We start from the raw sequence: 24,475 nt of genomic DNA, 5'->3' as shown, positions 1-24,475 counted from the left end.
ATGCTATTTTATGATCAACTCCAAAATGTAATTATACCATTTGAAAAAATAGCATGGAGATCATCAAATCTAATCATTTAATTTACAATATGGATTCTGCAGTACAGAACATTATTGACTCATTACCCATTACAACATTACTTGCGATATAATCGCTCGTATTGTATTTCCTCACTTCAGGTAAAAGTTACTGAGCCTCTGTGGGTACATGATGATAAAAAAAGATATATATATATATTTTTTTTGCCTGAAAAACCTTCGTGTTCCCTTGCAAAAGTATTGTGTTCCCCCAAGAAACTGTCTTCACTCAAAATCATTGAAATATAGTTTTGCCTTCCACTTTATTTTCATCACCCATTTTGCAGTCACTCACAAAACATAGTTTCTAGGGAAAATGCGTTGAGGTTTTGCAAGGAAATGCAAAGAAAGAGCAGAAGTTTTTCAAGCACATCATGCAAAAGTGTCTCCAGGGAATGCCAAAGTTTCGCAAGGAAATGTGGAACGTTTTGTGAGCAAATGCAATATTTTTTCGGGGAGTGTGAAATTTTTTGAGTTTTGCAAAAAAAAAAAAAAAAAAAAAAAAAAAAAAAAAAAAAACGCTATAGTTTTATAAGCGAAGACTATGTTTCTCATGGGAATACAAAAGTTTCGCGAGAAAGTGTAAAAATTGTGCAAGTAAATGCAAAATTTTGTGAGCAAATTTGATGTTTTTTGGGGAACGCAAAAGTTTTGTGAGAAAACGTGACAGTTTTGTGAGCAAATGCAGTGTTTCTCACAGGAAAGTGAAGGTTTTGCAAGAAAATGCTGAAGTTTTCCAAGCGAATGCAACGTTTCTTAGGGGAATGTGAATGTTTTGCAAGTGAACGCAATAGCATAGAATTAGAAATGTAATTTTTCCTCTCATCTAATTTCTCCCATTACCATGTGCCTTTAGGTGCTCCATAACAAGTGAATAAAACTTAATTGCATTAATGTAGCTAAACCTGTAACTATGGTGGCCTATGGTGCACAACACAACATTTACAGAGCAAAGACATTTTCAAAATACAATGGAATTAAGCCACAGAATTAACAGCAGAAATGCTCCTGACCACAAGAGGGCAGTGTCAACCTGGAAAATCAAGATTTTTCACAACTTGTAAAATCAATATTATAGATTTAAATTTATAGATGAGTTTGTCAATTGGATCAGATATGGATCCTATTATCCATAGCGACTCTTCTTTGTGGTTGGCTGCATTTCAGTTGCGTTGCGGCTTAATTTTGTTGCGTTTTGAACTTTTTTTGTTTAGTAGGCTATATTGTTTTGTGTTGTTGGCCACCACATATAACCTTTTTTGTTGTTGTCTGAATTACAATTCCAAGCAGTCAGCCGATCATATACTGAACCCTTGTTGAGCTCCAGGTTCTCTAGCTCAAAGCTGTAAGTTCATGCTGCCGTTGAAGATGAATACTGTCTCTCATGTTATAGGCTAGTCAAGAACCTTAGAACTCAGAAGACAGGACTGGTGCCGCCCACTGTCCTGCAGTCCACAGCAGAGGGAGTAGACCTTTACAGTAACTCTGGTACCACACACCAATCCCGGGACGAGCAGCAGAAGGGCATGACTGACATCAGCACACTGGACTGATGGTCACCAGAAAATGAATTCATAGCTATTGGACACATACAGTGCTAGCTGCTGTACTGTGTGTGGATTACATCTACACTTTGACCTCTGATGTCACTCAGTCCCTTCTCACTCAAACACATACCTTACATGTGAATGCACACATGGCACTGTCTTGAGACAAGCCGGCTGTAATTTGAGATCTATAGATCAGAAAGCACGCGAGACTGATGGAGGCACCTGTTTGCGCAGTTTGCTTTTTTGAAGAGGTGTGCATGACCACCTCCACAGGCATGCACTTCATTCCATGAAAACTTGGCGTGCTCACAGTCCCACTTTTGGTCTTGTTTGTCTGGTTTTCTCAAACACTTGCTCTCCTATAATAACAAAGTGCTGCTTATTTCTTTAAAGCTTTGACAGAGCACAGGTGGCTCTGGACTCAACTATAAGGATTTTTGACCTGCTGGCATTTTACATGTACAACAGATATACATAAAATAAAAATACAGCACAAAAAGTGAAACTGTGAAATATTATTACAATTTAAATAATATTTTCTATATATATATATATTTTTTTTTAAATGCTTGATATTTTATGTAAACACTGAAATGTCAAAAGAACAGCATTTATTTAGAAATACAAATCTTATGTAATAATGTAAATGTTAATGCATCCTTGTTAAATTCATTTATGCAAAAAAGTTTTAAAAACAGTAGTGTAATGTATAAATGGTGATAATATTGATGCACACATACATAAATATATTTTATTATAATAATGTTGAAATAATAAAATGTGTGTGTGTGCGTGTGTGTGTGTGTATGTATATATATGTATATATATATATATATATATATATATATATATATATATATACATACTGTATGTACATATATATATATATATATATATATATATATATATATATATATATATATATATATATATATATACACATATATACGTGTGTGTGTGTTAGGGAAAATATGTTTACTTTCTGAATATTATATTATGTTACATTATATTATATGTGTGACAGGAAAAACATTGAAATATATTTTAATATTAATCAGAATAAAAAGTTATGTTTTTTTCACAGAAGACACATACTCATATAATTATATATAATTCCTGCAATATATAATTTCTGTATAATTCCATTTATATAATTCCTGTGATTTTGCCATAAGTAAAAAAAAATAATTATTTATATATATACTTTTAAAATTATTATTATTTTTTAAATGAAAGTTAGGTTTTCTTTACAAAAAAATATTTTTATTGCTTCATCCTAATCATCTCATAGATTAATCTTTATTGTTGAGCCCTGCAGCTGTCTGGAGCTGAATATACTATTGTTTTTGTATGCTTTTCATGTTGCTCTTCATGCTTCTCCCCCGTGCTTACTGGCAGAAACAAAACACTGTCATCCTGTTTAAAAAGAAGTAAAGCACAGAAATAACTCTAAAGGTTTGCATCTTTGTCATACAATTTTTGTTTTCTTGTTTGTACGGATCTTGTCCTTGCTGTGATTGAGGGCTGTTGCAAGGTCTGGTTTTATTTTGCCACACGTTTCCTGTTACTCTTGCTGAAAAAAAAAGAAAAAAACAACAACTGTATATTACATCACTCATCTTGTCATTCTCTGCTTTTTAGATATTTTCAGTGACCTCTGCACCGCTGCCCTCACCGATACAGAGGAGGCAGATGACAGCACCTGGCCGCGTCCCGCTCAGGACGGCAGATTTGCATGCTGAACGCACCGTGATGTGTCCTCGCTTTCAGTAGCGCCATGCTTATACACCATACTCAACAACAGCTCGATATCTTTTATAATACTACACAGACATCTGCTCCGCTGAAGGAATAGGTGAACTGACCGATCAGAACTGATTCCACATAACATTGACAACATTCTGTAGTCGTGAGTCAGAAATTCAGCATGCAGCCTTCGCCCTTTCCCTCTGCTGTGCCTTAGCTGCAAACGCAGGGGCATCTGAAAAGAAATATCCGGATCTCTGTGAACTCCGGACGCTGATATCTGAACCGAGGCTGCCATTTGAAAACACTGAGAAGAAGAGACTCTAGACCTTTCTGTCCTGCTGAAACTTTCACTGAAATGCTTTTAAAGGGATAGTTCACTCAAAAATGATCATTTACTCACTATCATGTTACTCCAAACCTCTATGAATTTCTTTCTTCTGCTAAAGAAGATATTTTGAAGAAACAGCCACTGACTTGCATAGTATTTTTCAATGGCTACCAGCAATTGTTTTCATTTTTGAGTGAACAGTTCCTTCAAATATACTTGATTGTTTTGTTGTTTATTGCTTGTTTGCTTATGAGACTGTTGGTCAGAATCACAGCACTTTTGATGAATTAATATTCTCTAATGTAATGTACAATATTTATACTCTCTTTTATATTCTGACATGAAAGTTGTATGAGCCATCTGTAAAGCTTTGTTCCTCTGCTGTTTGTAAAGCTGAATATCTTTAATCCTCTTCAAATATTTGCCTCTATTCATTTCTATCATGGTCTGGTTGTACATAAATAATCTCGAAACGTAGTAAAAATGTGGGATATTTACTCTGGAGATGTTTTTATATGTATTTCAGAAAATATGAATGTTGTAGCATAAATATTCCAGCTGTACTGTAAAGCATCTGATACTGTTATTTGAATTAATGTTTGTGCTAAACGAATATACAGAAATCAGATGTACTGTATCCTTCCTGCTTTGACATGAAGAACTGGATGACAGTGAATGTCGTAATGATGCCAAAAGTTTTGTCTCATAACCGCAGATATCCACATATGATTGCGATTTAACGATGGTATAGTTTAATTACTTTCTGATAGTTTCTTAAATGAAAATATCTAAGCACAAAGATTTGATATTGAATGCTGTTGTGATTCTTGGTAGTATCATCATTCTGTTCATTTTTATGTGAATATTTCGATTTTCACAGCTTCCTTACAGACGATATGTATTAGATAACTGTACATTTCCAAATGCATAATCAAATACATTCATTATAAAACAATGTCTGTGACTTTGCATATGGAGACTATTAAAGCCAACCTGATATAAGTTAGAAACATCATGAAGATGTAATGAAATTTTTCAAATGTTCTCCATGGACTTCTTCCAAGAAACTTCAGGTTGAAAACTGGCCCATCAGGCTGTTTTTGGTTGAAATTAGAAGCTTTTTAAGAGAGTGTGTGACACTAAAGTGTGCATTTAAAAGAGGAGGACAGAAACGAGAGAGAGGGCCAGGCAAGATTCACTGGGCTTTGTTCTACAGAGGGTGTCTTTCAAACTCCCAAAAACTCCTGAGGCGCGGAAGAGAAGGAAAGAGAGTGGAGAGAGCAGGACACAAAGACCCAGAGAGATGTGACAAGCATTGAAACTGAATTTTAAAAAAGTGCACTCAAGCTGCCTTCACTTTGTCCTTGGGTTTGGCTTCAGGTGTCTAAAGATTTTGAAGACACCTGGCAGTCTATTTATCATGAATCATTGTCCCCCGAAAGCAGGCGGGGCAGAAGAAAGAAGGAGACTTCGGTCAGCAGGAAAGGGATGAGCGGAGGGCAGGCCGAGTCTCATTGCTCGGGTTAAAGGAAGTTAATGGGCTGACATCACATCAGGACAATGCAGGATGATGGGTTTTATTTTTTATAACATGGCTTTTTTTTTTTTTTTTTTTTTTTTTTGACAAGAATGTTCAGATTTAAGATGTGAACGAATGAGAAGGAAAAAAATTACATTTCATAATTGAATCATGCATTCACTTGTTCAATAAGACATTGACTTGATTTAGTTTCATTAACAACTTATCATAATCTACCATGGTAATCATAGCTTCCATTAAAATACTATTACTACAGTAGTTGCCATAATAAACCATAATAAATTATAATGGGGTTTTCAAGAGTCGAAGTATAAGTTGTATATAATATGGTACGACATAAAAATATAATATAATATAATATAATATAATATAATATAATATAATATAATATAATATAATATAATATAATATAATATAATATAATATAATATAATATAATAATGTTTCTACACTTAAAAATCCCATATTATATTATATTAAAATACCATGGGGTTTTCAAGTGTAGAAGCATAATATAATAAATTATAATACTAATACTTTTACACTTGAACTATAAGTTTCATTGCTTTATTTGTTAAACATTCTCATTTAGTTCGCGTGTAACTTTTTCCTGGATGCTTTATGAGTTGCATTGCAGCATTGTGTTTATATAAGTATCTTGTGTTTTAATCACAATGTTAAATACAGTTCATTTAACTAAAACGTCATTCATTCACGGACAAAGCCGCTGCGTTGACTCCACAGCGTGCCATGCGTCGCCGTTTGAATTCATCAGCCAATCAGAGACGTCGCCTCAGAACTTCCGCCGAGCTTTTCACTCTCAGCCAATCGGCGTTGGGCTCTCATGTTTGCTTGCTTTTTTGAATTCAGTTAGTGAGTTGAACGGAGCCACCTATCAAAAGAGCGAATACAATGGACTTAATATTCTATCAAAACGTATTTTCCTAACTTAATCGTTTTATTTTGCACTTTAGATAAACTTTATGTGTCACTGCGAGGAGAGCGGTGTTTATGTGCGCGCGCTTTAGTTTTAATCAATAGTTCGGCTAAACATAAACCCAGACTGCTCAACTGAACTCTCAGTGTTTCTTCATTAATCAAAACCTTTCCATCACATATCTGGACTTATCCCATCCACACACGGTGAGTTTCCATCATGCATCTGCTTAATTCTAAATACAAGACTCTGTTGGAAAGAATTTCGTTTGTTTAGAAGTTAGCTAGCTTTTGCGCTAGCTAGCACATATCAGCTGCCAATCAGCCTGTCACCGCATTGCTCTCTAAAAACCTGACACATCTTTACAATATGCGATGCTTTCTTTCGTTACCTGTTAAAATGTTAACATTTTAATACGTGCATATAGACATATTTAATGTTTTGTTTCTCATTTGGTCGCTAATGAACTGCAACTGCATTTTATTATTGTAATGTTGCATTCAGATTAATTACTCATTGCATTTATGCAACTGCATTCATTTTTTTAAGATCTTAAAGAAGTAAGCTTTGATAAATTTTGGTGTAGGTTTATATATATTGATTCTCTCCTCCCTTTAACCTTCATCAGTCCCTCTTAGAAACTCAACTGTTTGTCTCTTATTTCTGTGCCGCCCTTGTTCACTCCTCCAGCTTTTGATATTCTGGACAGGACTGGGTCGCCACCCCTTGTCACCGCGCCATGGCTGACAGCAGCATAGTTACTTTAGGGCCGGGCCGCAGCCTGCTGGTGGACTCCTCTGTATACGACTCCCGGATGGCCGAGACCTCAAAGGAGCAATTTTTCATGGGTCTGCACGCAGACGAGTCAGAGGGTAAGTGAACCGCTCTCCATCTCGATCAACCTTGTGTCAACTGACATTTCCATAGGGTGGACCGTTTTACTGAGCACAAACATAACAAAAGAGGTTATTTTCTCCCATTCTATTTGGTCTATTTTCATAGAGATTCACCTTTGCCTGTGGTCTTTTTTTTTTCTTCAGATGTATTGCCCAAAGTTGAGACGAGAGTGGTGTTGGTGGGGGAGGCCGGGAACAACGCAGGACTTGAAAAAGCTCTTCAGGTACCAAAGAAGAGAGTTGAGCTTATATAGATTGAGCTTTCTATAGATTTGCACTAAAGCAAGATGAGCTACATTAATGAGGTAAAATAATACATCAGACCCTTCTGAAGTGTTTCACGTTCATTGTGAGTTCAGCTGGAGAAGAAAAGTTTCAAAATCTTCTAATCTGATTAAAAGTAATCAGTTTGCTAACAGGAAGGAAGTCATTGTGTGTTGGTCAGCTTAGTACACACAAGATACAAATGCAAACCTTCCATTTGCCTTAAAGGGATACTCCATCCCAAAATGAAAATTTTGTCATTATTCATTTACCCCCATGTCGTTCCAGACCCGTAAAAGCTTAATTCGTCTTCGGAACATAATTTAAGATATTTTGGATGAAAACCGGGAGGCTTGTGACTGTCCCATTGACTGCCAAGTAAATAACAGTGTCAAGGTCCAGGAAAGCATGAAAAGCATCATCAGAATAGTTCATCTGCCATCATTGATTCAACCGTAACGTTATGAAGCGACGAGAATACTTTCTGTAAACAAAGAAAACAAAAATAATGACTTTATTCAACACTCCTCTGTGTCTCTCCAAATCAGCGTAGCGCCATTTTGACAAATCTGAGCAGTACGCAGATGGTGAACGCTCTTCTGTATAACGACTTTATTGTTGAATAAAGTCGTTATTTTTTATTTCATCGTGTGCAAAAAGTATTCTCGTCGCTTCATAACATTACAGGTGAATCACTGATGGCAGATGGAGTGTTCTGACGATGATAAACAGTGATAAATCATTGAATTGGGCTCCTTTTTATGATGAAATGCCACTTGTCACAAAAAAATTTCTTCTTTGTCTTATTATGCTTATTATTGTCTTATTCATTTTATGAAATATCTGATTGCGTCTGTTTGAGTCCAGGACGGATGCAGAATTTGATCAAGTGTGTCAGTAGCTCAGTTCTGAACTGGATTCGATGCTGAGGAACATTTTACTCCACGTTCTTACACTGACATGTGGTATGTGGCTGTTGGGAGTTAACTGATGAAAGAAAGGTTATGAATGTTCCTTCATTTGCTCCGACAGTTGCGTTTGGAGGGAACGCAGGTCAGTGATGGGGCATTTAGGCTCAGAGCTTGATAAATGAGGTTAAATGTGTGTGGATTCGGGATGAAGACTTCACTTGTATTGCTCAGGGGAGGATGGGGATGTTCCTGAAAGTCTCCTCTCTTTGCCCTTGACATGATGTGAGAAGACTTCAGATGTAGCTGCTTCTTTTAATAATCTATTCTCCCTGCTCTTACGCAACTTAACATAGCAGAACTTCCTCCTGGACTTTTCTTGACATTTGTTTGAAGTTCATTTGCTCATCTCAGTTCTGACAGGTTGTAAGGCCCTCCTGCCTGGGAAATTTATCAGCTTTGGGTTGCCAGGTTGACGTCAATTCTTCATTTTTACAGGCCATCACAATAATGGAAGTCCCGGTGGTAAAGATTAAAGAAGGGCAGCCGGGCACAGAGGCGTGTGAGAAATTGATAAAATCTATAGTCAATATGGTACGTCTCGGCACCCGGAATCTTTGCATGCTTGAGAGCACCGGGGGATTTGCAGCATGGTGTTTTAAGGGGGGATTCGGTGTGGCACTGTGCTGTTTAATATCAAACTCACTCACACTGGTGGTCTGGACTAAGTTCTAACAGTGTGTTCTAACAACTTGTTCTGTGTTTGTCCAGCAGGTGTCCTTTAATCCACTGAATTAAGAATTACCGTATTTCAATCAGTAATCAACCCTGTTTTATTTTCATGTTTAAATTTTTTCTTTTTTTTCTTTTAATCTTTATTTTCACATACAGGTAAGTCACGGAATAGAGCACGGAATTCTGCTCTAACAGATCTCCCTTCAGTTCACTTAAAAAACTTAACAGGCTGTTCACAGCGGACATATTCTTTCGAATTGATTAAAATGCAGTTTAAAAAAGTAGTGTTGTAATATAATAGTACTATTATTTATAATTTGTCACATGATTCTTCAGAAATCAGTCTGATATGCTGCTAAAGAAATATTTCTCATTAATGTTGAAAATAGCTTTGCTGCTTAATTTTGTGAAAAACTAATATTTTTTGTATTTTTAATAGAAAATTAAAGAAAAAAAAGCATTTATTTTAAAGGGAATTCTTTTTTTAACCTTATAAATGTCTTTACTGTCTCTTTTGATCAATTTAATATGTCCTTTACTGAATAGGATTAATTTATTTTAAATATAAATTACAAACATATAACATTTTAAGTATTTAATATATGTAAAATCTACTGATTTTCTTTGGCTTCAGAACTTTTAGTATTAAAAAGATTGTGTATGAAAGCCCGCCACTGAATAAAAAATATATAATTGTGACTTTTTATCTCACAATTCTGACTTTTCTCATAATTGCGTGATATAAACTCACATTTGCGTTTTATAAAGAGGAAAAAAAAAGTCAGAACTGTGAGAAAAAAAGTCTGAATTGCAAGTTTTTATCTTGCAATTGTAACTTTATTACTTGCAATTATGAGTTTATATCTCACAATTCTGTGAAAAAAAGTCAGAATTGTGAGATTAAAAAGTTGCAATAACCTTCCATATAAGTGAGTGCTTGATAATGGCAAAGAAAATAAAACACAAAAATAGGCAGAAATTAGTAAATATCCTATATTGGCGGATACAATGTGATTCGTTTCATACTGTATCGTCTAACTGTCCTGTGTGAACCGTCCTGAACTGACACTTGTGTTTGTACATGCTACATCCACATTTGACAGATGATTGCTGTCTTTCTCCAGCTATCATCTGTCAGAACACTTTAACATCTCTGAGATCCCTTTTACCAAAAGAGAGATCTCTGAAAGAAGAGAGATTCTAATCACAATCCAGCTAATGTGTTTACTGATATTCTCATTGTCATCTTCATTGTAGTTATGAATTTCTCTTCATCCCTATTAGGATATAAACACCCCTTATATCAAGACTGACAATGTCAGAGATTTTGGTGACGGCGAGAACTGCGAGTTCGAGACGGTGTTTGTGTTGAAAGACTTCCAGGCTCCCGAATACAGCTTCCTGTACAAAAATGACAACCGTATCCTGGGGCCTCCTGCCGTGATGCACTGCGCCAGCAAGGGAGAGGTAAAACCTGAAATAAAACCGCGCAAGCACACAGAATCAGAATTTTTTTTCTCCCTGAGGCAGTGGAAGAGTTTGATACTACTATGCCGTCACGGGTTGAGTAAAAGCCTGTTGAAATAAAGTTGTTTTTCCAACTGAAACGGATTCGTAAGCAGCTTTGATTGCTCCTGTAAAGCCTGAAAAATGTCGCTGGCTTATCTGAGTGTACACAGGAGTGTCTGCTTGACTCCCTCAGATATTCCAAAGTGAAATGAACACTTGGCTGGCCAGCGATTGGTACCAGACAGAAAGATTAAGTCGGACGAACACTAGAATATAGATACGACTACACAACACTCCACACCAGTGAGAAATGAAGGCTTGTCTTATTGTTGTTAAATCTAGTGGTGCACAGCTAAGCTGCCACTGTACAAAGTCACACACAGTATTCACACACACACTAAATGTAAAGAAAAATGTATATATTTTTTTTCATGAATAATGGTATGTATGTATACATATGAACATTGGTTGTAATTAATTTCTGCAACTGTACCTTTAAGAATTCTAAATGCAGATGACTTTCTGTTTTGATTGATAAACCTACTTGTAGCGTGATCTGGTGTTTTTCATTCGTTTTTTTTTTTTTTTTTTTTTTTTTTAATGTGCATTCTCAGATTTGTGCTCTGATTTGATGCATATTAATGATATTCTCCATGTCCTCGTCTGTAGCCTCTGCCGTTCTCCTCCAGGCCTCTCTACTCTATGACCATGCTCAACTTGTCTCTCTGCTTCACTGGATTCCGTAAAAAAGATGAAGTGGTGAGATCTGCATGACACCTCGCCTGACTCAAAAACAGCCCATTGTATCACTGTCAGATTACTTGCTCTAATTAACTGTGCTTTTCTTCAGGTTACCCTGGTAAATCTCGTCCATCACATGGGTGGCATCATCCGGAAAGACTTTGACAGTACTAAAGTCACACACCTCATCGCCCGTTCAACACATGGTGAAAAGTACAGGGTATGTATCCACTGCATCCATATGTACATACATCATCCTTACTAGCCACTGATTTTTGTGTATAGTGAATCGGCAGATTATCAGTTGTGAAATTCTTTCTGACTCGCCTTGCTTTAATGGCGCTATGCTGTCACATATCAAATCAAATCACTTATTTACTCCACTGTATCCACCAGTGTAAAAGATGAGTTAAACACTTTGCTCTGCGCTCTACAGGAGAGCAAAATATATATGCATAAAACTGTAAAGGACAGTATATGTGCATGCAATACACAAATGTGATTTTTTTTTATTATTTTTTTATATTGTGGATGAAAATCAGTTTAAAGAACTGTTCTGATTCTGATGGAAAATTCTGATGTACTGAGTTTTGTTTGAGGTCCTTGTAGCATGGGAGCATGTGATGTTTGAAAGTTTAGGGGTTAGTAAGGTTATTTATTTATTTATCTTTATGGAAATTAATACTTTTAATCAGCAAGGATGCATTAAAAGTATACTCCACCCCAAAATGAAAATTTTGTCATTAATCACTTACCCCCATGTCGTTCCAAACCAGTAAAAGCTTTGTTCGTCTTTGGAACACAATTTAAGATATTTTGGATGAAAACCGGGAGGCCTGTGACTGTCTCATAGACTGCCAAGTAAGTTACACCATCAGGGTCCAGAAAAGTATGAAAGACATCGTCAGAATAGTCCATCTGCCATCAGTGATTCAACCGTTACGTTATGAAGCAAAGAAAACAAAAATAACAACTTTATTCAACAATTCCTTTGTCAACAGTCTCCTCTGTGTCTCTCCATATCACCGTATGCTCTTCTGTATCAGCCGCGCCACAAGGATGCGCTGTTTTCTTTCAAATCTAAGCTAAGTACATGTAGAAACAGCACATCCTTGTGGCGCGGCTGATACAGAAGAGCTTACGGTGATATGGAGAGACACAGAGGAGACTGTTGACAAAGAAATTGTTGAATAAAGTCATTATTTTTGTTTTCTTTGCTTGCAAAAACATTGTTGTCGCTTCATATTGTTACGGTTGAACCACTGTTGGCAGATGGACTATTCTGATGATGTATAGTGTAACTTACTTGGCAGTCTATGGGACAGTCACAAGCCTCCAGGTTTTCATCCAAAATATCTTAAATTATGTTCTGAAGACGAACAAAGCTTTTACGGGTTTGGAACGACATGGGGGTAAGTGACAAAATTTTCATTTTGGTGTGGAGTATTGATCAAGTGTGACAGTAAATGCATTCATAATGTTCATGGTAAGCATCCTGGTTCATGGTTCAAATATATGAAGCAGCACAACTATTTTCAATGCAGATAATAATAAGAAATGTTTCTCGAGTAGTAAATCAGCATATAAAACTAGACTAGATGTAATGATAAAAGACTAGAGTAATGATACTGAAAATTCACAGGAATAAATGAAATTTTCAAATATGTTAATGTAATAGAAAAAATCTTAATACATTTTGTCAAGTGTTTTCTGTAATATTAGCATGCAATTATGTAAATGTTTTAAATATTAAACACTATACTAAAACGAACTTGATCAGGCTGCTTCAGTAGAGTTTGGTTAAATTCCATCTCACTTTCGAATCCCAGAAACCTTTGTAGTCTTCTGTGTTTGAAAAAAGTCAGTCACCAAAACTTTTAAATGATTGACCTTTATTTTCTCATTAATAATATATTAATTCTTCAAAATCAGTCTAGATGAAGAGTCTTTTGTCTTTTAGTCAGTGATGGCTATTTCCTGATGGTTCCTCCAACCCCAGGTGTGCTCTCCGTAACAGGGTCTACTGTCTGCAGCTGACGTGTCTGTGTTATTTAGAGAGGGTTTGATTAAAACAGTTCTCATGTATCTCTCCTCACAGTGTGCTGAATTGGGCTGAATCATTCATTAGTCTCATGCATAATGCATGCACAAGGCTTTGGTGAGAGGATCTCTTCCCTCCAGATGCTATTCACTGCTTTTTCTCTTTTTCTTTTTAGCTGGCAGTCTGCATGGGCACACCCATCCTCACCCCTGAGTGGATACACAAGGCATGGGAGCACAGAGATGACATGTAAGATAGTGTGTGTATGTGAGGCATAAAAGTATCCCTTGCATCAATCCCCCTCTCTGTGTGAATGATGGGACTGTAATGTCCAACCGCTGGTGCACACACCTCCCCGCTTATTAAAAACGGTTTGCGCTACACTCGGGTTGTGACATTTTCCACACATGTATTGAACACTGAACCTGACCTTTCACATTAATGACCTGCCACCGTTGGCTGGGTGTTGATTGAAGGGATTTTTCTTTCATTCTCACCCCCTCTGCGCACACCACACTTAATGGAGACAGACTTAAAGTCGATTCGAAATCAAAATTGACCTTGAACTGTCCTTGTTTCTGGTGTCATTGTCCATGGTGCATCAGTGCATGCTATTCCGTAGGGGAAAAAAATTGTAATCTTTCGGCAAAATGCAAATTGCTCTTCCTCTGAAATGGCTCCGTTTTGAATGATGTTACCTACGTTGTATATTATTATTTTTTTGTGTGTGATCAGAAAGTGCAGCAAGTTATTTTCTTAGTATTTCTAAGTATTTAAATTCTTAGTTATTTTCTTCTAGTGGTTGGTAACACAGGTATTCAAGCCTAAAGAATGTATTAAAGTAATGGAGATCAGTTGGAAGTTGTATTTTCAAACTTATGTTGTTAATATACAGTTCATTGTGACATTTACATTTAGAGAACATAATGACGTATAATGTTCCCTTCAATTTATTTCTTAAATTTTCTTCACTTGCTCTTACCAAGTTCTTAAAATCTTAAATTTGCCTTCATAAAACTTGCAGAAACCCTGAAAAAGCTCTATTTGGTTATGTTTTTTTGCCAGGGCTTTTAAAATGGGATCTGATTTCCATAGGGTCCTCAATAAGTCTTAAAATGATTTAAATACAGTTGTATTAACATTATCTTAATTAAAATGTTTAATCACTAAAATTGTCTAAGATGTCTAAAATTAAACGGACCTCCTTTTTTAGTTTATTTTTATTACAACAAATGGACTAAAGGTACATATTGACAGCGCTAACAGGGTTTTTCCTGGGTCAAAATTGGTCTTCGGTGGTGGCTGACCGACATGGTCATCCACCCACATGATTCGCAAGCCCAATATTGACAATAAATGTTTAATTTAAAATAAATACAAAGAAGCAGTTTGAGATTTTTTTCTTATCCTATTTATTCATGATAATAATAAAAAAATAAAAAAATCACTGTCAGGCTAGATAATAAAAGAAAGCGATTACAACTTATTTTGCATGTAAACACCATCGATACCAAAGTATATTTGAAATGTCAAAGGTATCAAAATTTATCTATTTACAAATTAAGCAATTATCAGACACAGATATTACCTGTCACTCTCACTGTCATCCTTTCTTGCCGTCTTTGCAAAAAAAGCTGTGATTTTTCCACGACTGGCTTTCAAAGTTTTGAAAGATAAAATCCTTTTTTGATAGACCTGATAATTATTTTAGTATAATCATATCAATTAAAAAGTAGCATTAAAAACTTAGCATTAAAAGGTCTAATAGTGTAATTTTTTTTACAATATAAAATTAGCAGCTAGCTAGCAACAGCTTGCTTTGTGCTTTGATCTAGTTTCATCTCACTCCAGTCTAACTTTAAACTAAATGATTTTATAGGTAATTTACTACACATTGTCATAGGCCTTTACATACTGTGGATAATTAAGGCAAAATTTTACTAACCACTCTTGCTAAATGGGGTAAGCACACTTACTTTCTCATTTCAGATGTGTATGTTCTTCTAAGAAGTAATGATTTGTTATACACCGATTCAGACACTGACGGGCAGACCAATTGCTTTAACCATTCATTATAACGAATCGCTCAAAGGAGTCATTAGGTCGCGAATCGGACTTTAGCGGACATGTTGTGTGTGAATCCTGGCTGTTAGGACATCGCGAAAGATTTGTCAACACACACACACACACACAACACCTCATAACTGTATAGATTTTTTTTTATTATTATTATTTTTTGCGTTTATTTAAAGTTATGTCAGCAGCTGCATGTGCGGAATGCTTGTCACAATTTGTAAGAGAAGATAAGGCAACTTTTTTTTTTTTTTTTGACTGCAATTCGCACCCAGCGGTAATTCAGCAAAAATATTCTCCGAATGCACCACGTGAAACATGGATTCGGTCTTCCGACCTTTAGGATCAGTTGATTTTGATGTGAGGGAGGGAGCAAAGACAGAACTGAAGACGGAGAGTGCGCGCGCTGCGGGGAGGGGCGCTGTGCTCGTTCTCTCCGTCGCTCCGTCTGTAGCCTGCTTCACTCACAAAACCCAATTACAGATCAAATAAGGCTTTGGCGGGACAAAAAATCGTTTTGGCGGCCTCCAAAAAAATCACAATATAAAAAAAACCAAAACTAATATTGACTATATTGTCTTGGGCAAAGGCAGGTATTGGAGTCAAAAAGTTTGGGAACCATTTTTCTAGCGGGTCCACCAAAAGTTTTTTTTTTTTTTTTTTTTGGAGCTATTAAATTTGTTTGTGCATCGAACATCATTAGAGAAAACAATTGTTATACAAAATAAGTACTTTCAGTTTTCTCTTGCTTAAATACAGTAATGTACGGAAGTTCTAAGCGGCCATGCATTATGATTTTTTTTCTTTTTGTTTTCTCGTTATAACGACTTAATTTTCTCGTTATCTCGACATAACGAAGGTCGTTTTCTCGTTATAACGACTTAATTTTCTCGTTATCTCGACATTAACGAAGTTCGTTTTCCCTCGTTATAACGACTTAATTTTCTCGTTATCTCGACATAACGAAAGTTTGTTTTCTCGTTATAACGACATGAAAGTTTTACTGTTGCTATAGTAACGAACTCAACTTTGACAGGCATCTGATGGACAGCCATGCAGGCGCTCTTACTGTAGCCTATATTTCAGCAAATTTTGATTCGCCTAGGTAATAATAACGTCTACAATACTGTATAAATAAAGGCTGATCAATCACTGTTGATTTTTTCCAGAGACAGTACAACGAACGTTTTTTGTTTTTTGTAATTAACATGTTTAAATGGCAACACCAAGACGCGCCATTAGAGCTGCTTGGATTAAACTCACTTTTAATTTTCCCTTTATATGAAATAAAAGTATATATATATTTGTAATTTGTAGTAGTCATTATGTGGCAGATATCATGTGTGTTATAAGCTTCTGTTTGAAAAGAGCGTTCATGTGTACGTGTAGTGTATGTGTGTGTGTGTAGAAAAAAACCATTACAACATTACAGAACAAAACTGAATTAAATTAGCCTATGGATTTTACATATACATCACATTTCTCATCAATACTGTTAACAATAAAGATTAGTAATAAGGAAAAGAAGCACATCATCCTACATCGTTAAATCCCCGTCCTACTGTAGATAAACAGAACATCTCCGCTTATTAACTACCTAATCATTAAATTTAAATTAAATTTAAATTAATCATGAGCCTAAAAGAAGCACAAATATAATATATATTGGTGCAAACAGAATACAGTGATGTCAACCTTGGTTTTGATAAGCAGTTATTGATGAAACAGAATGCGTTGGTGAAACTCATGCATCTAGCAGGAACTTAATAAACAAAATATTCATATTGATTCAAGCATTTAACATTTATGAATTAATTAAATGTCAGTAATAAACAAGACTGCACAAATTATAGCGATCACGAGGAAGGTCCGCGTACAGTAAAGTGGATAGTATACAACACCCCATCAGTTATATTCAGGTCTATAGTGCCACCTGCTGGCGCAGTTTTGTAAATTCTTAGAGAAAATTAAGTCGTTATAACGAGAAAACGAACTTCGTTATGTCGAGATAACGAGAAAAATTAAGTCGTTATAACGAGAAAACGAACTTCGTTATGTCGAGATAACGAGAAAATTAAGTCGTTATAACGATAAAACGACCTTCGTTATGTCGAGATAACGAGAAAATTAAGTCGTTATAACGAGAAAACAAAAAGAAAAAAAATTATAATGCATGGCCGCTTAGAACTTCCGTAGTAATGAGTTAATTTATCCTGTAATTTAATTTGCAAACAGCACATCTCAATATATTATGAATGCAAATATAAACTGATAATAAAATTAGCTTATTGATTAATAATAATATTACGGTATATAAAGTAGAAATGCATCTGTAAACATGAAGCTGTGTTTAGATTTTAAGATTGGTCTTGTGGTGTGTCTGATAATTTTTTTTTATTTTGCTTTAGTAACTTCCATGCAGGCAACGAGGAGTTCCGCACCGTGTTTAAAGTCCCTCCATTCCAGGATTGCGTGCTGAGCTTTCTGGGCTTCTCTGAAGAGGAGAGAAGCAACATGGAGGAGAGGACGCAGAAACATGGTATTGAACTCTCATGTTTCAGTGTCCTTTCTGAAACAAGCCTGAAACATTTCATGCTTTGATATAATTCTCGACTAACCAAAGCCTTTCACTCTTATTCATCTGAGATGTTGACCCCAGGATATACTTCTGTATTTTATTGCTAAACCTTCTCTGTTTGTCCAGGTGGACGGTTCCAGGCGGTGGGGGATGAAAGGTGCACCCACTTAGTAGTTGAGGAGAACTCCATTAAAGAACTGCCCTTCACTCCCTCCAAAAGACTCTATGTAGTGAAGCAGGAGGTATGAACTTGACTTACAGTCTCACAAGCACACACTGGGCTTTGTGTGGGTCCTTAATAATAGTGTTTAAAAACCCACTGTTATTTTACACTGCTTCCTGTCTGTTTTCTGTTATCTAGTAGGTTGTGAGGAGTGGGAGTCTTTTTTTTTGGCACAATTCAGCTCAGTTACGATCATAAATGCATCAGTATTTATTTAAAGGTGTTAATAAAAGGTTCAGCTGAAGTATTTTAAATGAATGTATATTAACTTCTCATTTTATTTCTCATTCTGTGTCTTTCTGCAGTGGTTTTGGGGCAGTATACAAATGGACGCCCGTGCTGGGGAAACCATGTACTCTTACGAAAAGGTGAGGTCACCAGGAAAATGACAGCATTTGGGTTGCGGAAGTTATCTAAAAAGCAAATTATATTTAAATATTTTTTATTTTTTTTAAGCTAAAAATTAAACAATTATGGACCTTTTTCCTTAAGTATAGTTTAAAAAGTGTCCAATGATGCATTTCATAAAAGGGATCAATCTGCCAGAAATGAAATTCTGTCATTTACTTATCTTCCACTTGTTCGAAACCTGTGTTAGTTTTTCTTCTGTTGAGCACGAAAGAAGATGTTTTGAAGATTGCTGGTAGCCAAACACTTGGTGATTGCCATTGACTTCAATAGTATTTTTTTCCAACTATGGAAGTGAATGGCAACCACCAACTGATGGATTACCAGCAATCTTCAAAATATCTTCTATGTTCAACATGGGTGAGAAAATGATGACAGAATTTTCATTTTTGGGTGAACTATCCCTTTAAAAACGAAAATTTCCAGTTTTCCTCACTGATAGTAATAATGTGTTTGTTTTCAGTAGTTGGTCTTCTGAATACAGTCCAAATTTGTGGTCAGATTTAGTAAAGAAATGTAATTGATTTTACAGCGTCATAAAAAGCAATACACTCATATCTGTTGTCACGGTGTCTTTCTCTCAGCCTGAGAGTCCTGCGATGAAGAAGGCCGTGTCTCTGCTGTCTCTCAAGACACCCAACAGTGGCCGGAAACGTCGGCGTCTTAGAGAAACTTTGGCTCAGCTCACCAAAGAGACCGAGATTTCTCCCTTCCCACCACGCAAAAGACCCTCAGCTGAACACTCCCTCTCCATGGGCTCCCTGCTGGACATCTCCAACACACCCGACACCTGCAAATCCAGCGGAGGTGAAATAAATGATCTGATATGATGTGTGACTAGCAACCAAATAATATAACACTCCCTATGACTTCCATGGGTTAGACAAACAAAGTTTAAGTTTTCAAAAAAAAAAAAAAACTGGTTTTGTTCTCTGAAAATTTAGCAGAATTCCCACTGCATTATGTGAGAGTGTTCCAAAGCTCTCCAGACTTTGAGCTCAGAGGTCCAGGGTGATCCCAGCCATGGCTGAGATGAACCAGGAGAGCAGTCAGAGTGTGTTTTAGATGAGTGAGGCCACTGTCTTTTGCAGAACACAAGCGCAGGAGGAGCAGTTGTAGGCGGAGGAGTGCCAGACAGAGTAGATCAGAGAAAGAGAGGCCACTGCAGCATATCAGCACTCCTGTGTACAGAAAGGAAACAGACCAGACAGATGACATTCATGGTAACTTTAGCCCAGGCTTTAGGATGAATGCAAACATTAATCTATGCCATCAACATAGTCTTTTCACTAAATGTAGAAAGTAAGTTGTTTTATTTTCTTTTTTTTAATTGTATTTCATTTATGGCATAATGTGGATAACCACAGAAAATAGTTTGATTTACTTAACAAAAACACATTCATAAAATAAAAAAAAAGCTTAATTGAATTGCATCACCTTTACTAAAACATGCATATGATTTATTGTCTTAAAACAGAAATGAATTAAGATTAACTTAAGCATCAGTGCATTTTAATCTTTACTATGTGCTCTGATTGAATATGATTTTTTTTTTTTTTTTTTGGATCATGGACCATTGCTTTTTATTCCTCTATCATTCCTTTGTACTTGAAACCTTGCTCAATTTAACACGATATTTATATTACATTTTTTTTTTCTTTAACAGATTTTCAAACAGATATTTTGAGAAAAGAGGTGAAACATATCTTAGGATAAGAAGTAACAGTGTGCGATTTACAGCTGCTCATCCCTGCATCTCTGCTTATGTGTTCCAGAGAATGCCAAACTTCCCAAAAGCTCAACTCCCGCCCTTCCTAAGCAGTCAGCGCGCTGGCAGGTCTCCAAGGAGCTCTACCAAACCGAAAGCAACTACGTTGATATCCTGGCCACGGTCCTGCAGGTTTGTGTTCTGTGTGTGTGTCTTGCGTGTTCTCTTTCTCCTTCTCACACACACACACACACATAGGAAAGTGGCAATCCACAGTACCTGGCTGTGGCCTTATCAAACTAAACCAGTGCCTCTGACCAGTAGTGGGGAAAATGAATTAGATTTGGACACCAGTGCCATGGACATTTGAGCTTTGCTTTGTACCCCTACATGTGAACTCATATGAGCACACACACACACACACACACACACACACACACACACACACACACACACACACACATACTTCTGTGTCTGCTTGCATAGTAAATGCCACATCATATGCCCGCAATCAGAGCCCAACAAATTTCACTGAACAGTCAGATCATCAGGCAATACTGAATAGCCTGACCTTTCCATTGTGGTCCACTGATCTTCATTAAGTTTATGGAGTAGCTGTCAAGTAGTAGAGGTCTGCACAAGACTGATTTTCCCAGTTCCCACTCCTGCAGAACTGTACTTTGTTTCCAATTTTGATTGTTCTCAACAGTTTAGTTTATTAAAATAAAAATAAAAATATATAGTGGCAGGACTAATCTGTGTTCCACATGGACCAGTCTGTGGGAGCCAGAATTCTTGCTGGTTGGTAGGGGATCAAATACTTATTTCACTCACTGAAATGCAAATCAATTTCTAACCTTTATATAATGTTTTTTTTTTTTTTTTTTTTTTTGAAATTTTGGTTGGTATTCTATCTCTATACGTTAAAATAAACCTACCATAAAAATTACAGGCCCTTCATTTCTTTCTAAGTGGGCAAACTTACAAAATCAAGCAGTGGATCAAATAAATATTTACCCACTGTGTGTGTGTGCATATATATGTATATATTAGGGATGGGATGGTTCGCAGAAAAAATTGAACCGTTCGGTTCTCCACATACGGTTCGGCACGCGCTAGGACCGCGGTTTAACTTAAATCTGACAACGCATCTGTAATATGGTTTCTTATAACACATAAAAAAAAAAACAGGGTTTGGCTAATGTATGTTTCTGTTGATGGATGTGCATTCTGGCTTCCCAGTACAACAACAGCGATGAGGAGAAAAAAAAAAAACCAAAAAAAGCAACCTGGACAAACCATTCACTCTTGTTCAATGCAAATGCTGTATGCTGGAGCAGTCATTTATTTTCTTTATCACCCGGGCGCGCAGGAGAGAACAGCACACGTTAATTTCTGTGTTGAAACTAAACTCATTTAAGTTTTGCCAGTTTAAACATTTAAGAGCCAGAGGATGCGAGCTCATGCGAGCAGTGAGAAGATCTGTGCATGCGCTCATCCACGTCCCGGAACACGCGCAAATATTAAACTCTCTCTGAAGTATTGTTTGAATGGACAAATTCACACAAAAATTGTCAAAATGTCCGTCTTGGTAAGTATCCTGTAGCAGACATAGCCGGCTGAACGTACTGTATCAGTGTATTCTCTTAAAGTGACAGTCTTAATATTAATCGAACAGCAACAACAAATAAATCATTTACTGCTTTTGATTGGATAGCTTTTGTGACTTGGATAAAGATTATTCTTTAATTTATACAGTCAAATATGCAATGCTGTATTACATTTGACTATTTCATTCAATTTCTGTACCTAAAAACTAATGCTAGACCTACCTAAAAAAATATATTTTGTTTGTATCTTTACTCTTCTGTATTTATTTGTGCTGTTGCTTGTAGTTAGAATATTGTTATTTTCTTTATTTTTATTTAAAAATATAGTTTTTCCATAAACACAACACGTACTGAACCATACCGAAACCGTGACTCTAAAACTGTGATACAAACCGAACCGTGAAAAAGTTGAACCGTTCCACCCCTAATATATATATATATATACAGACAGACAGACATAAAATTCAGATAAATATTGTTATATTTTTCTTTTAAGTTTCTTAAAGGATAATAATTAGAATAATTTTAAGGATGCATCACATTAAATATTGGATAAATGACTGCTTTGGGTAAATTCAACTTTTTCCATCACCAGAATAAATTACATGTTTGAAGTATATCCAAATTAAAATAGATCAAATTAAAAATTCACAATATTACGGTTTTGATTATTTTCTATCAAACAAATGCAGCCTTGGTGAACATAAGAGACTTCTTTCAGAAACATGAAATCGTACCAATCCCAGCTTTAGGGGGGGTAGTTTCTAAACTCCTGTTGTAGGGTCCTGTTGTAAGGTGATGTCAAAAGGCTGAAAAATACTAAAAACTACCATTCAACTCTACTATCAAACGGTCTGCTTTGGCTGACATCTCTTAGAAATAACACCCTCTCATGCCTACATATCAGAGGTTTAATCCTGCGCCGCAACAAATCTAATCAGGTCCTTTAGTGATCCCGCAGGAATGCAGACCACTGCTGTCAAGTCCTGCACCACTGGTCAGTCGCAGGGTCCATTCTTGCTTAGTGATCTAATTTCCTTTGTTCATCACCCCCCCCCCCACCAGCTCTTCAAATACCCCCTGGATAAAGAGGGGCAGGTGGGCGGCCCCATTCTAGCTCAGGAAGAGCTCAAGACCATCTTTGGCAGTATTCCAGACATCTATGAAGTGCACATGAGAATAAAGGTAGGCAATAACCTTTCTAAAACGCTGAGTAAAGGCTGTGTTAGCTGATGAATGTACTTTGACAGGCGGATCTCGAGGAGCTGGTGATGAACTGGTCTGAAGAGCGAAGCGTAGGAGACATTATCCTGAAATATGTGAGTGTGATGACGCTTTGAACTCGACCTCCTCCGGCGTGAAGCTCACAACGCCGTCAGAGACTGAATGGCAGCTTTTGTGATCTCTCTTTATTTTTTAAAATTCTCTCTCAGTCTGGAGAGCTGGTGAAGGCCTACCCACCGTTTGTCAACTTCTTTGAGATGAGCAAAGAGACTATAGTCAGATGTGAGAGACAGAAGCCGAGGTTTCATGCGTTCCTGAAGGTACCGTCTTCTCTTTTCAGTGCGTATAAAGGCTTCAGTTTTATATAGAAACTGATATATTGGCCTGAAATAGCCGAATTAACTGAAGTTTGACCTCAGGGTGCCTATTTTCTGTTCTCCAATATATTTTTTTTGAGAGCTAACAGTAAAAAAAAAAAAAAAGTGAAAATCTGTTGAACCTCTGCTCTATATTTGAGTGGGTTTGTATGGACATTTTTTTGTGAATGCAGTTTATTCACATCTTTTTTCTCATTTTGTTTTCCAGATTAATCAGGCTAAACCTGAGTGTGGCCGTCAGACTCTCGCTGAGCTTTTGATTCGTCCTGTGCAGAGACTGCCGAGCGTGGCCCTCCTGTTGAATGGTAATTCACATAAATATGGCTGTTAGCTCGAGCTTGGAGCGGTTTCTATTCAGCAAATCTGTCTGAATCCAGATGATTTAAATAGTTTAAAAAGATACTTTGGAGTTTGTTCGATTCAGTTGTAAAAATGATTGTTTTTCCATTACATGGAAAAAAATAAGTCTGAATACTAACACGTTATTCTTTAGCAAGTTTATTATACGTTACCTCTGTATGCTAATGAAAGAAAACATGATTACAGTGAATTTGTTTTGTTTATAGATATAAAGAAACACACATCAGATGACAACCCTGATAAAGTGACCCTGGAAAAGGCCATCGAGTCTCTCAAGGAAGTGATGACGTAAGTTTTCCTTAAAATAAAACGAAAATGTATTTAAATTTTTTGCTGAAAGAGCTTTTTAGTGCAAAAACTGTGACGTTTATACAAAGATTTTGGTTGCACTTTATTTTACAGTATGTGTACTTACATGTACTTATAGTGTACTTACAGTGTATTTATCTAAGAAAGTTCTGGTAATACAATGTAACTACATGGGGTAGGGTTAGGTTTAGGGGTAGGTTAAGGGTTAGTACCTAGCTATTACATAGTAATTGTAATTACTATAATAAGTACATAATATGTACATGAGGAACAGGACTGTAAAATAAAGTGCTACCAAGATTTCTTTATGTCCCTCTCTCTTTTAATTT

General features: G+C 36.3%; 2 protein-coding genes across 15 annotated transcripts in view; both read left to right on the top strand.

Annotated features, from left to right (window-relative positions):
* The window catches only part of mcf2l2 (MCF.2 cell line derived transforming sequence-like 2), a 56,575-nt gene extending 51,918 nt beyond the window's left edge, over window positions 1-4,657 (top strand). For 6 of the 7 annotated variants that reach the window (XM_042734459.1, XM_042734458.1, XM_042734455.1 and 3 more), the window contains 2 exons: window positions 1,472-1,566; window positions 3,270-4,657. In XM_042734459.1, the coding sequence (XP_042590393.1) occupies window positions 1,472-1,566; window positions 3,270-3,370 (196 nt within the window). In that variant the 3' untranslated portion in view covers window positions 3,371-4,657. The remainder of the gene's footprint in view (window positions 1-1,471; window positions 1,567-3,269) is intronic. The other variant, XM_042734460.1, reaches the window with a different exon arrangement.
* Window positions 4,658-6,069: 1,412 nt separating this feature from the next.
* LOC109048046 (protein ECT2-like) overlaps window positions 6,070-24,475 on the top strand; it is a 30,444-nt gene continuing 12,038 nt past the window's right edge. The window contains exons 1-19 of one of the 8 annotated variants that reach the window (XM_042734448.1): window positions 6,070-6,388; window positions 6,892-7,054; window positions 7,223-7,302; window positions 8,749-8,844; window positions 10,270-10,452; window positions 11,164-11,253; window positions 11,345-11,455; window positions 13,452-13,525; window positions 17,758-17,888; window positions 18,054-18,169; window positions 18,456-18,518; window positions 19,143-19,365; window positions 19,650-19,781; window positions 20,334-20,458; window positions 22,942-23,061; window positions 23,127-23,195; window positions 23,310-23,420; window positions 23,686-23,782; window positions 24,044-24,125. In XM_042734448.1, the coding sequence (XP_042590382.1) occupies window positions 6,922-7,054; window positions 7,223-7,302; window positions 8,749-8,844; window positions 10,270-10,452; window positions 11,164-11,253; window positions 11,345-11,455; window positions 13,452-13,525; window positions 17,758-17,888; window positions 18,054-18,169; window positions 18,456-18,518; window positions 19,143-19,365; window positions 19,650-19,781; window positions 20,334-20,458; window positions 22,942-23,061; window positions 23,127-23,195; window positions 23,310-23,420; window positions 23,686-23,782; window positions 24,044-24,125 (2,036 nt within the window). In that variant the 5' untranslated portion in view covers window positions 6,070-6,388; window positions 6,892-6,921. Of the gene's footprint in view, window positions 6,389-6,872; window positions 7,055-7,222; window positions 7,303-8,748; window positions 8,845-10,269; window positions 10,453-11,163; window positions 11,254-11,344; window positions 11,456-13,451; window positions 13,526-17,757; window positions 17,889-18,053; window positions 18,170-18,455; window positions 18,519-19,142; window positions 19,366-19,649; window positions 19,782-20,333; window positions 20,459-22,941; window positions 23,062-23,126; window positions 23,196-23,309; window positions 23,421-23,685; window positions 23,783-24,043; window positions 24,126-24,475 lie in introns of all 8 variants that reach the window. The other 7 variants (XM_042734447.1, XM_042734451.1, XM_042734449.1 and 4 more) reach the window with 7 other exon arrangements.

Source organism: Cyprinus carpio, chromosome B11, assembly GCF_018340385.1.
Source record: "Cyprinus carpio isolate SPL01 chromosome B11, ASM1834038v1, whole genome shotgun sequence".
NCBI classification, from domain to species: domain Eukaryota; kingdom Metazoa; phylum Chordata; class Actinopteri; order Cypriniformes; family Cyprinidae; genus Cyprinus; species Cyprinus carpio.
The sequence above is the reverse complement of the archived record's forward strand: the minus strand, read 5'-3'. Positions and strand labels throughout refer to the sequence as shown.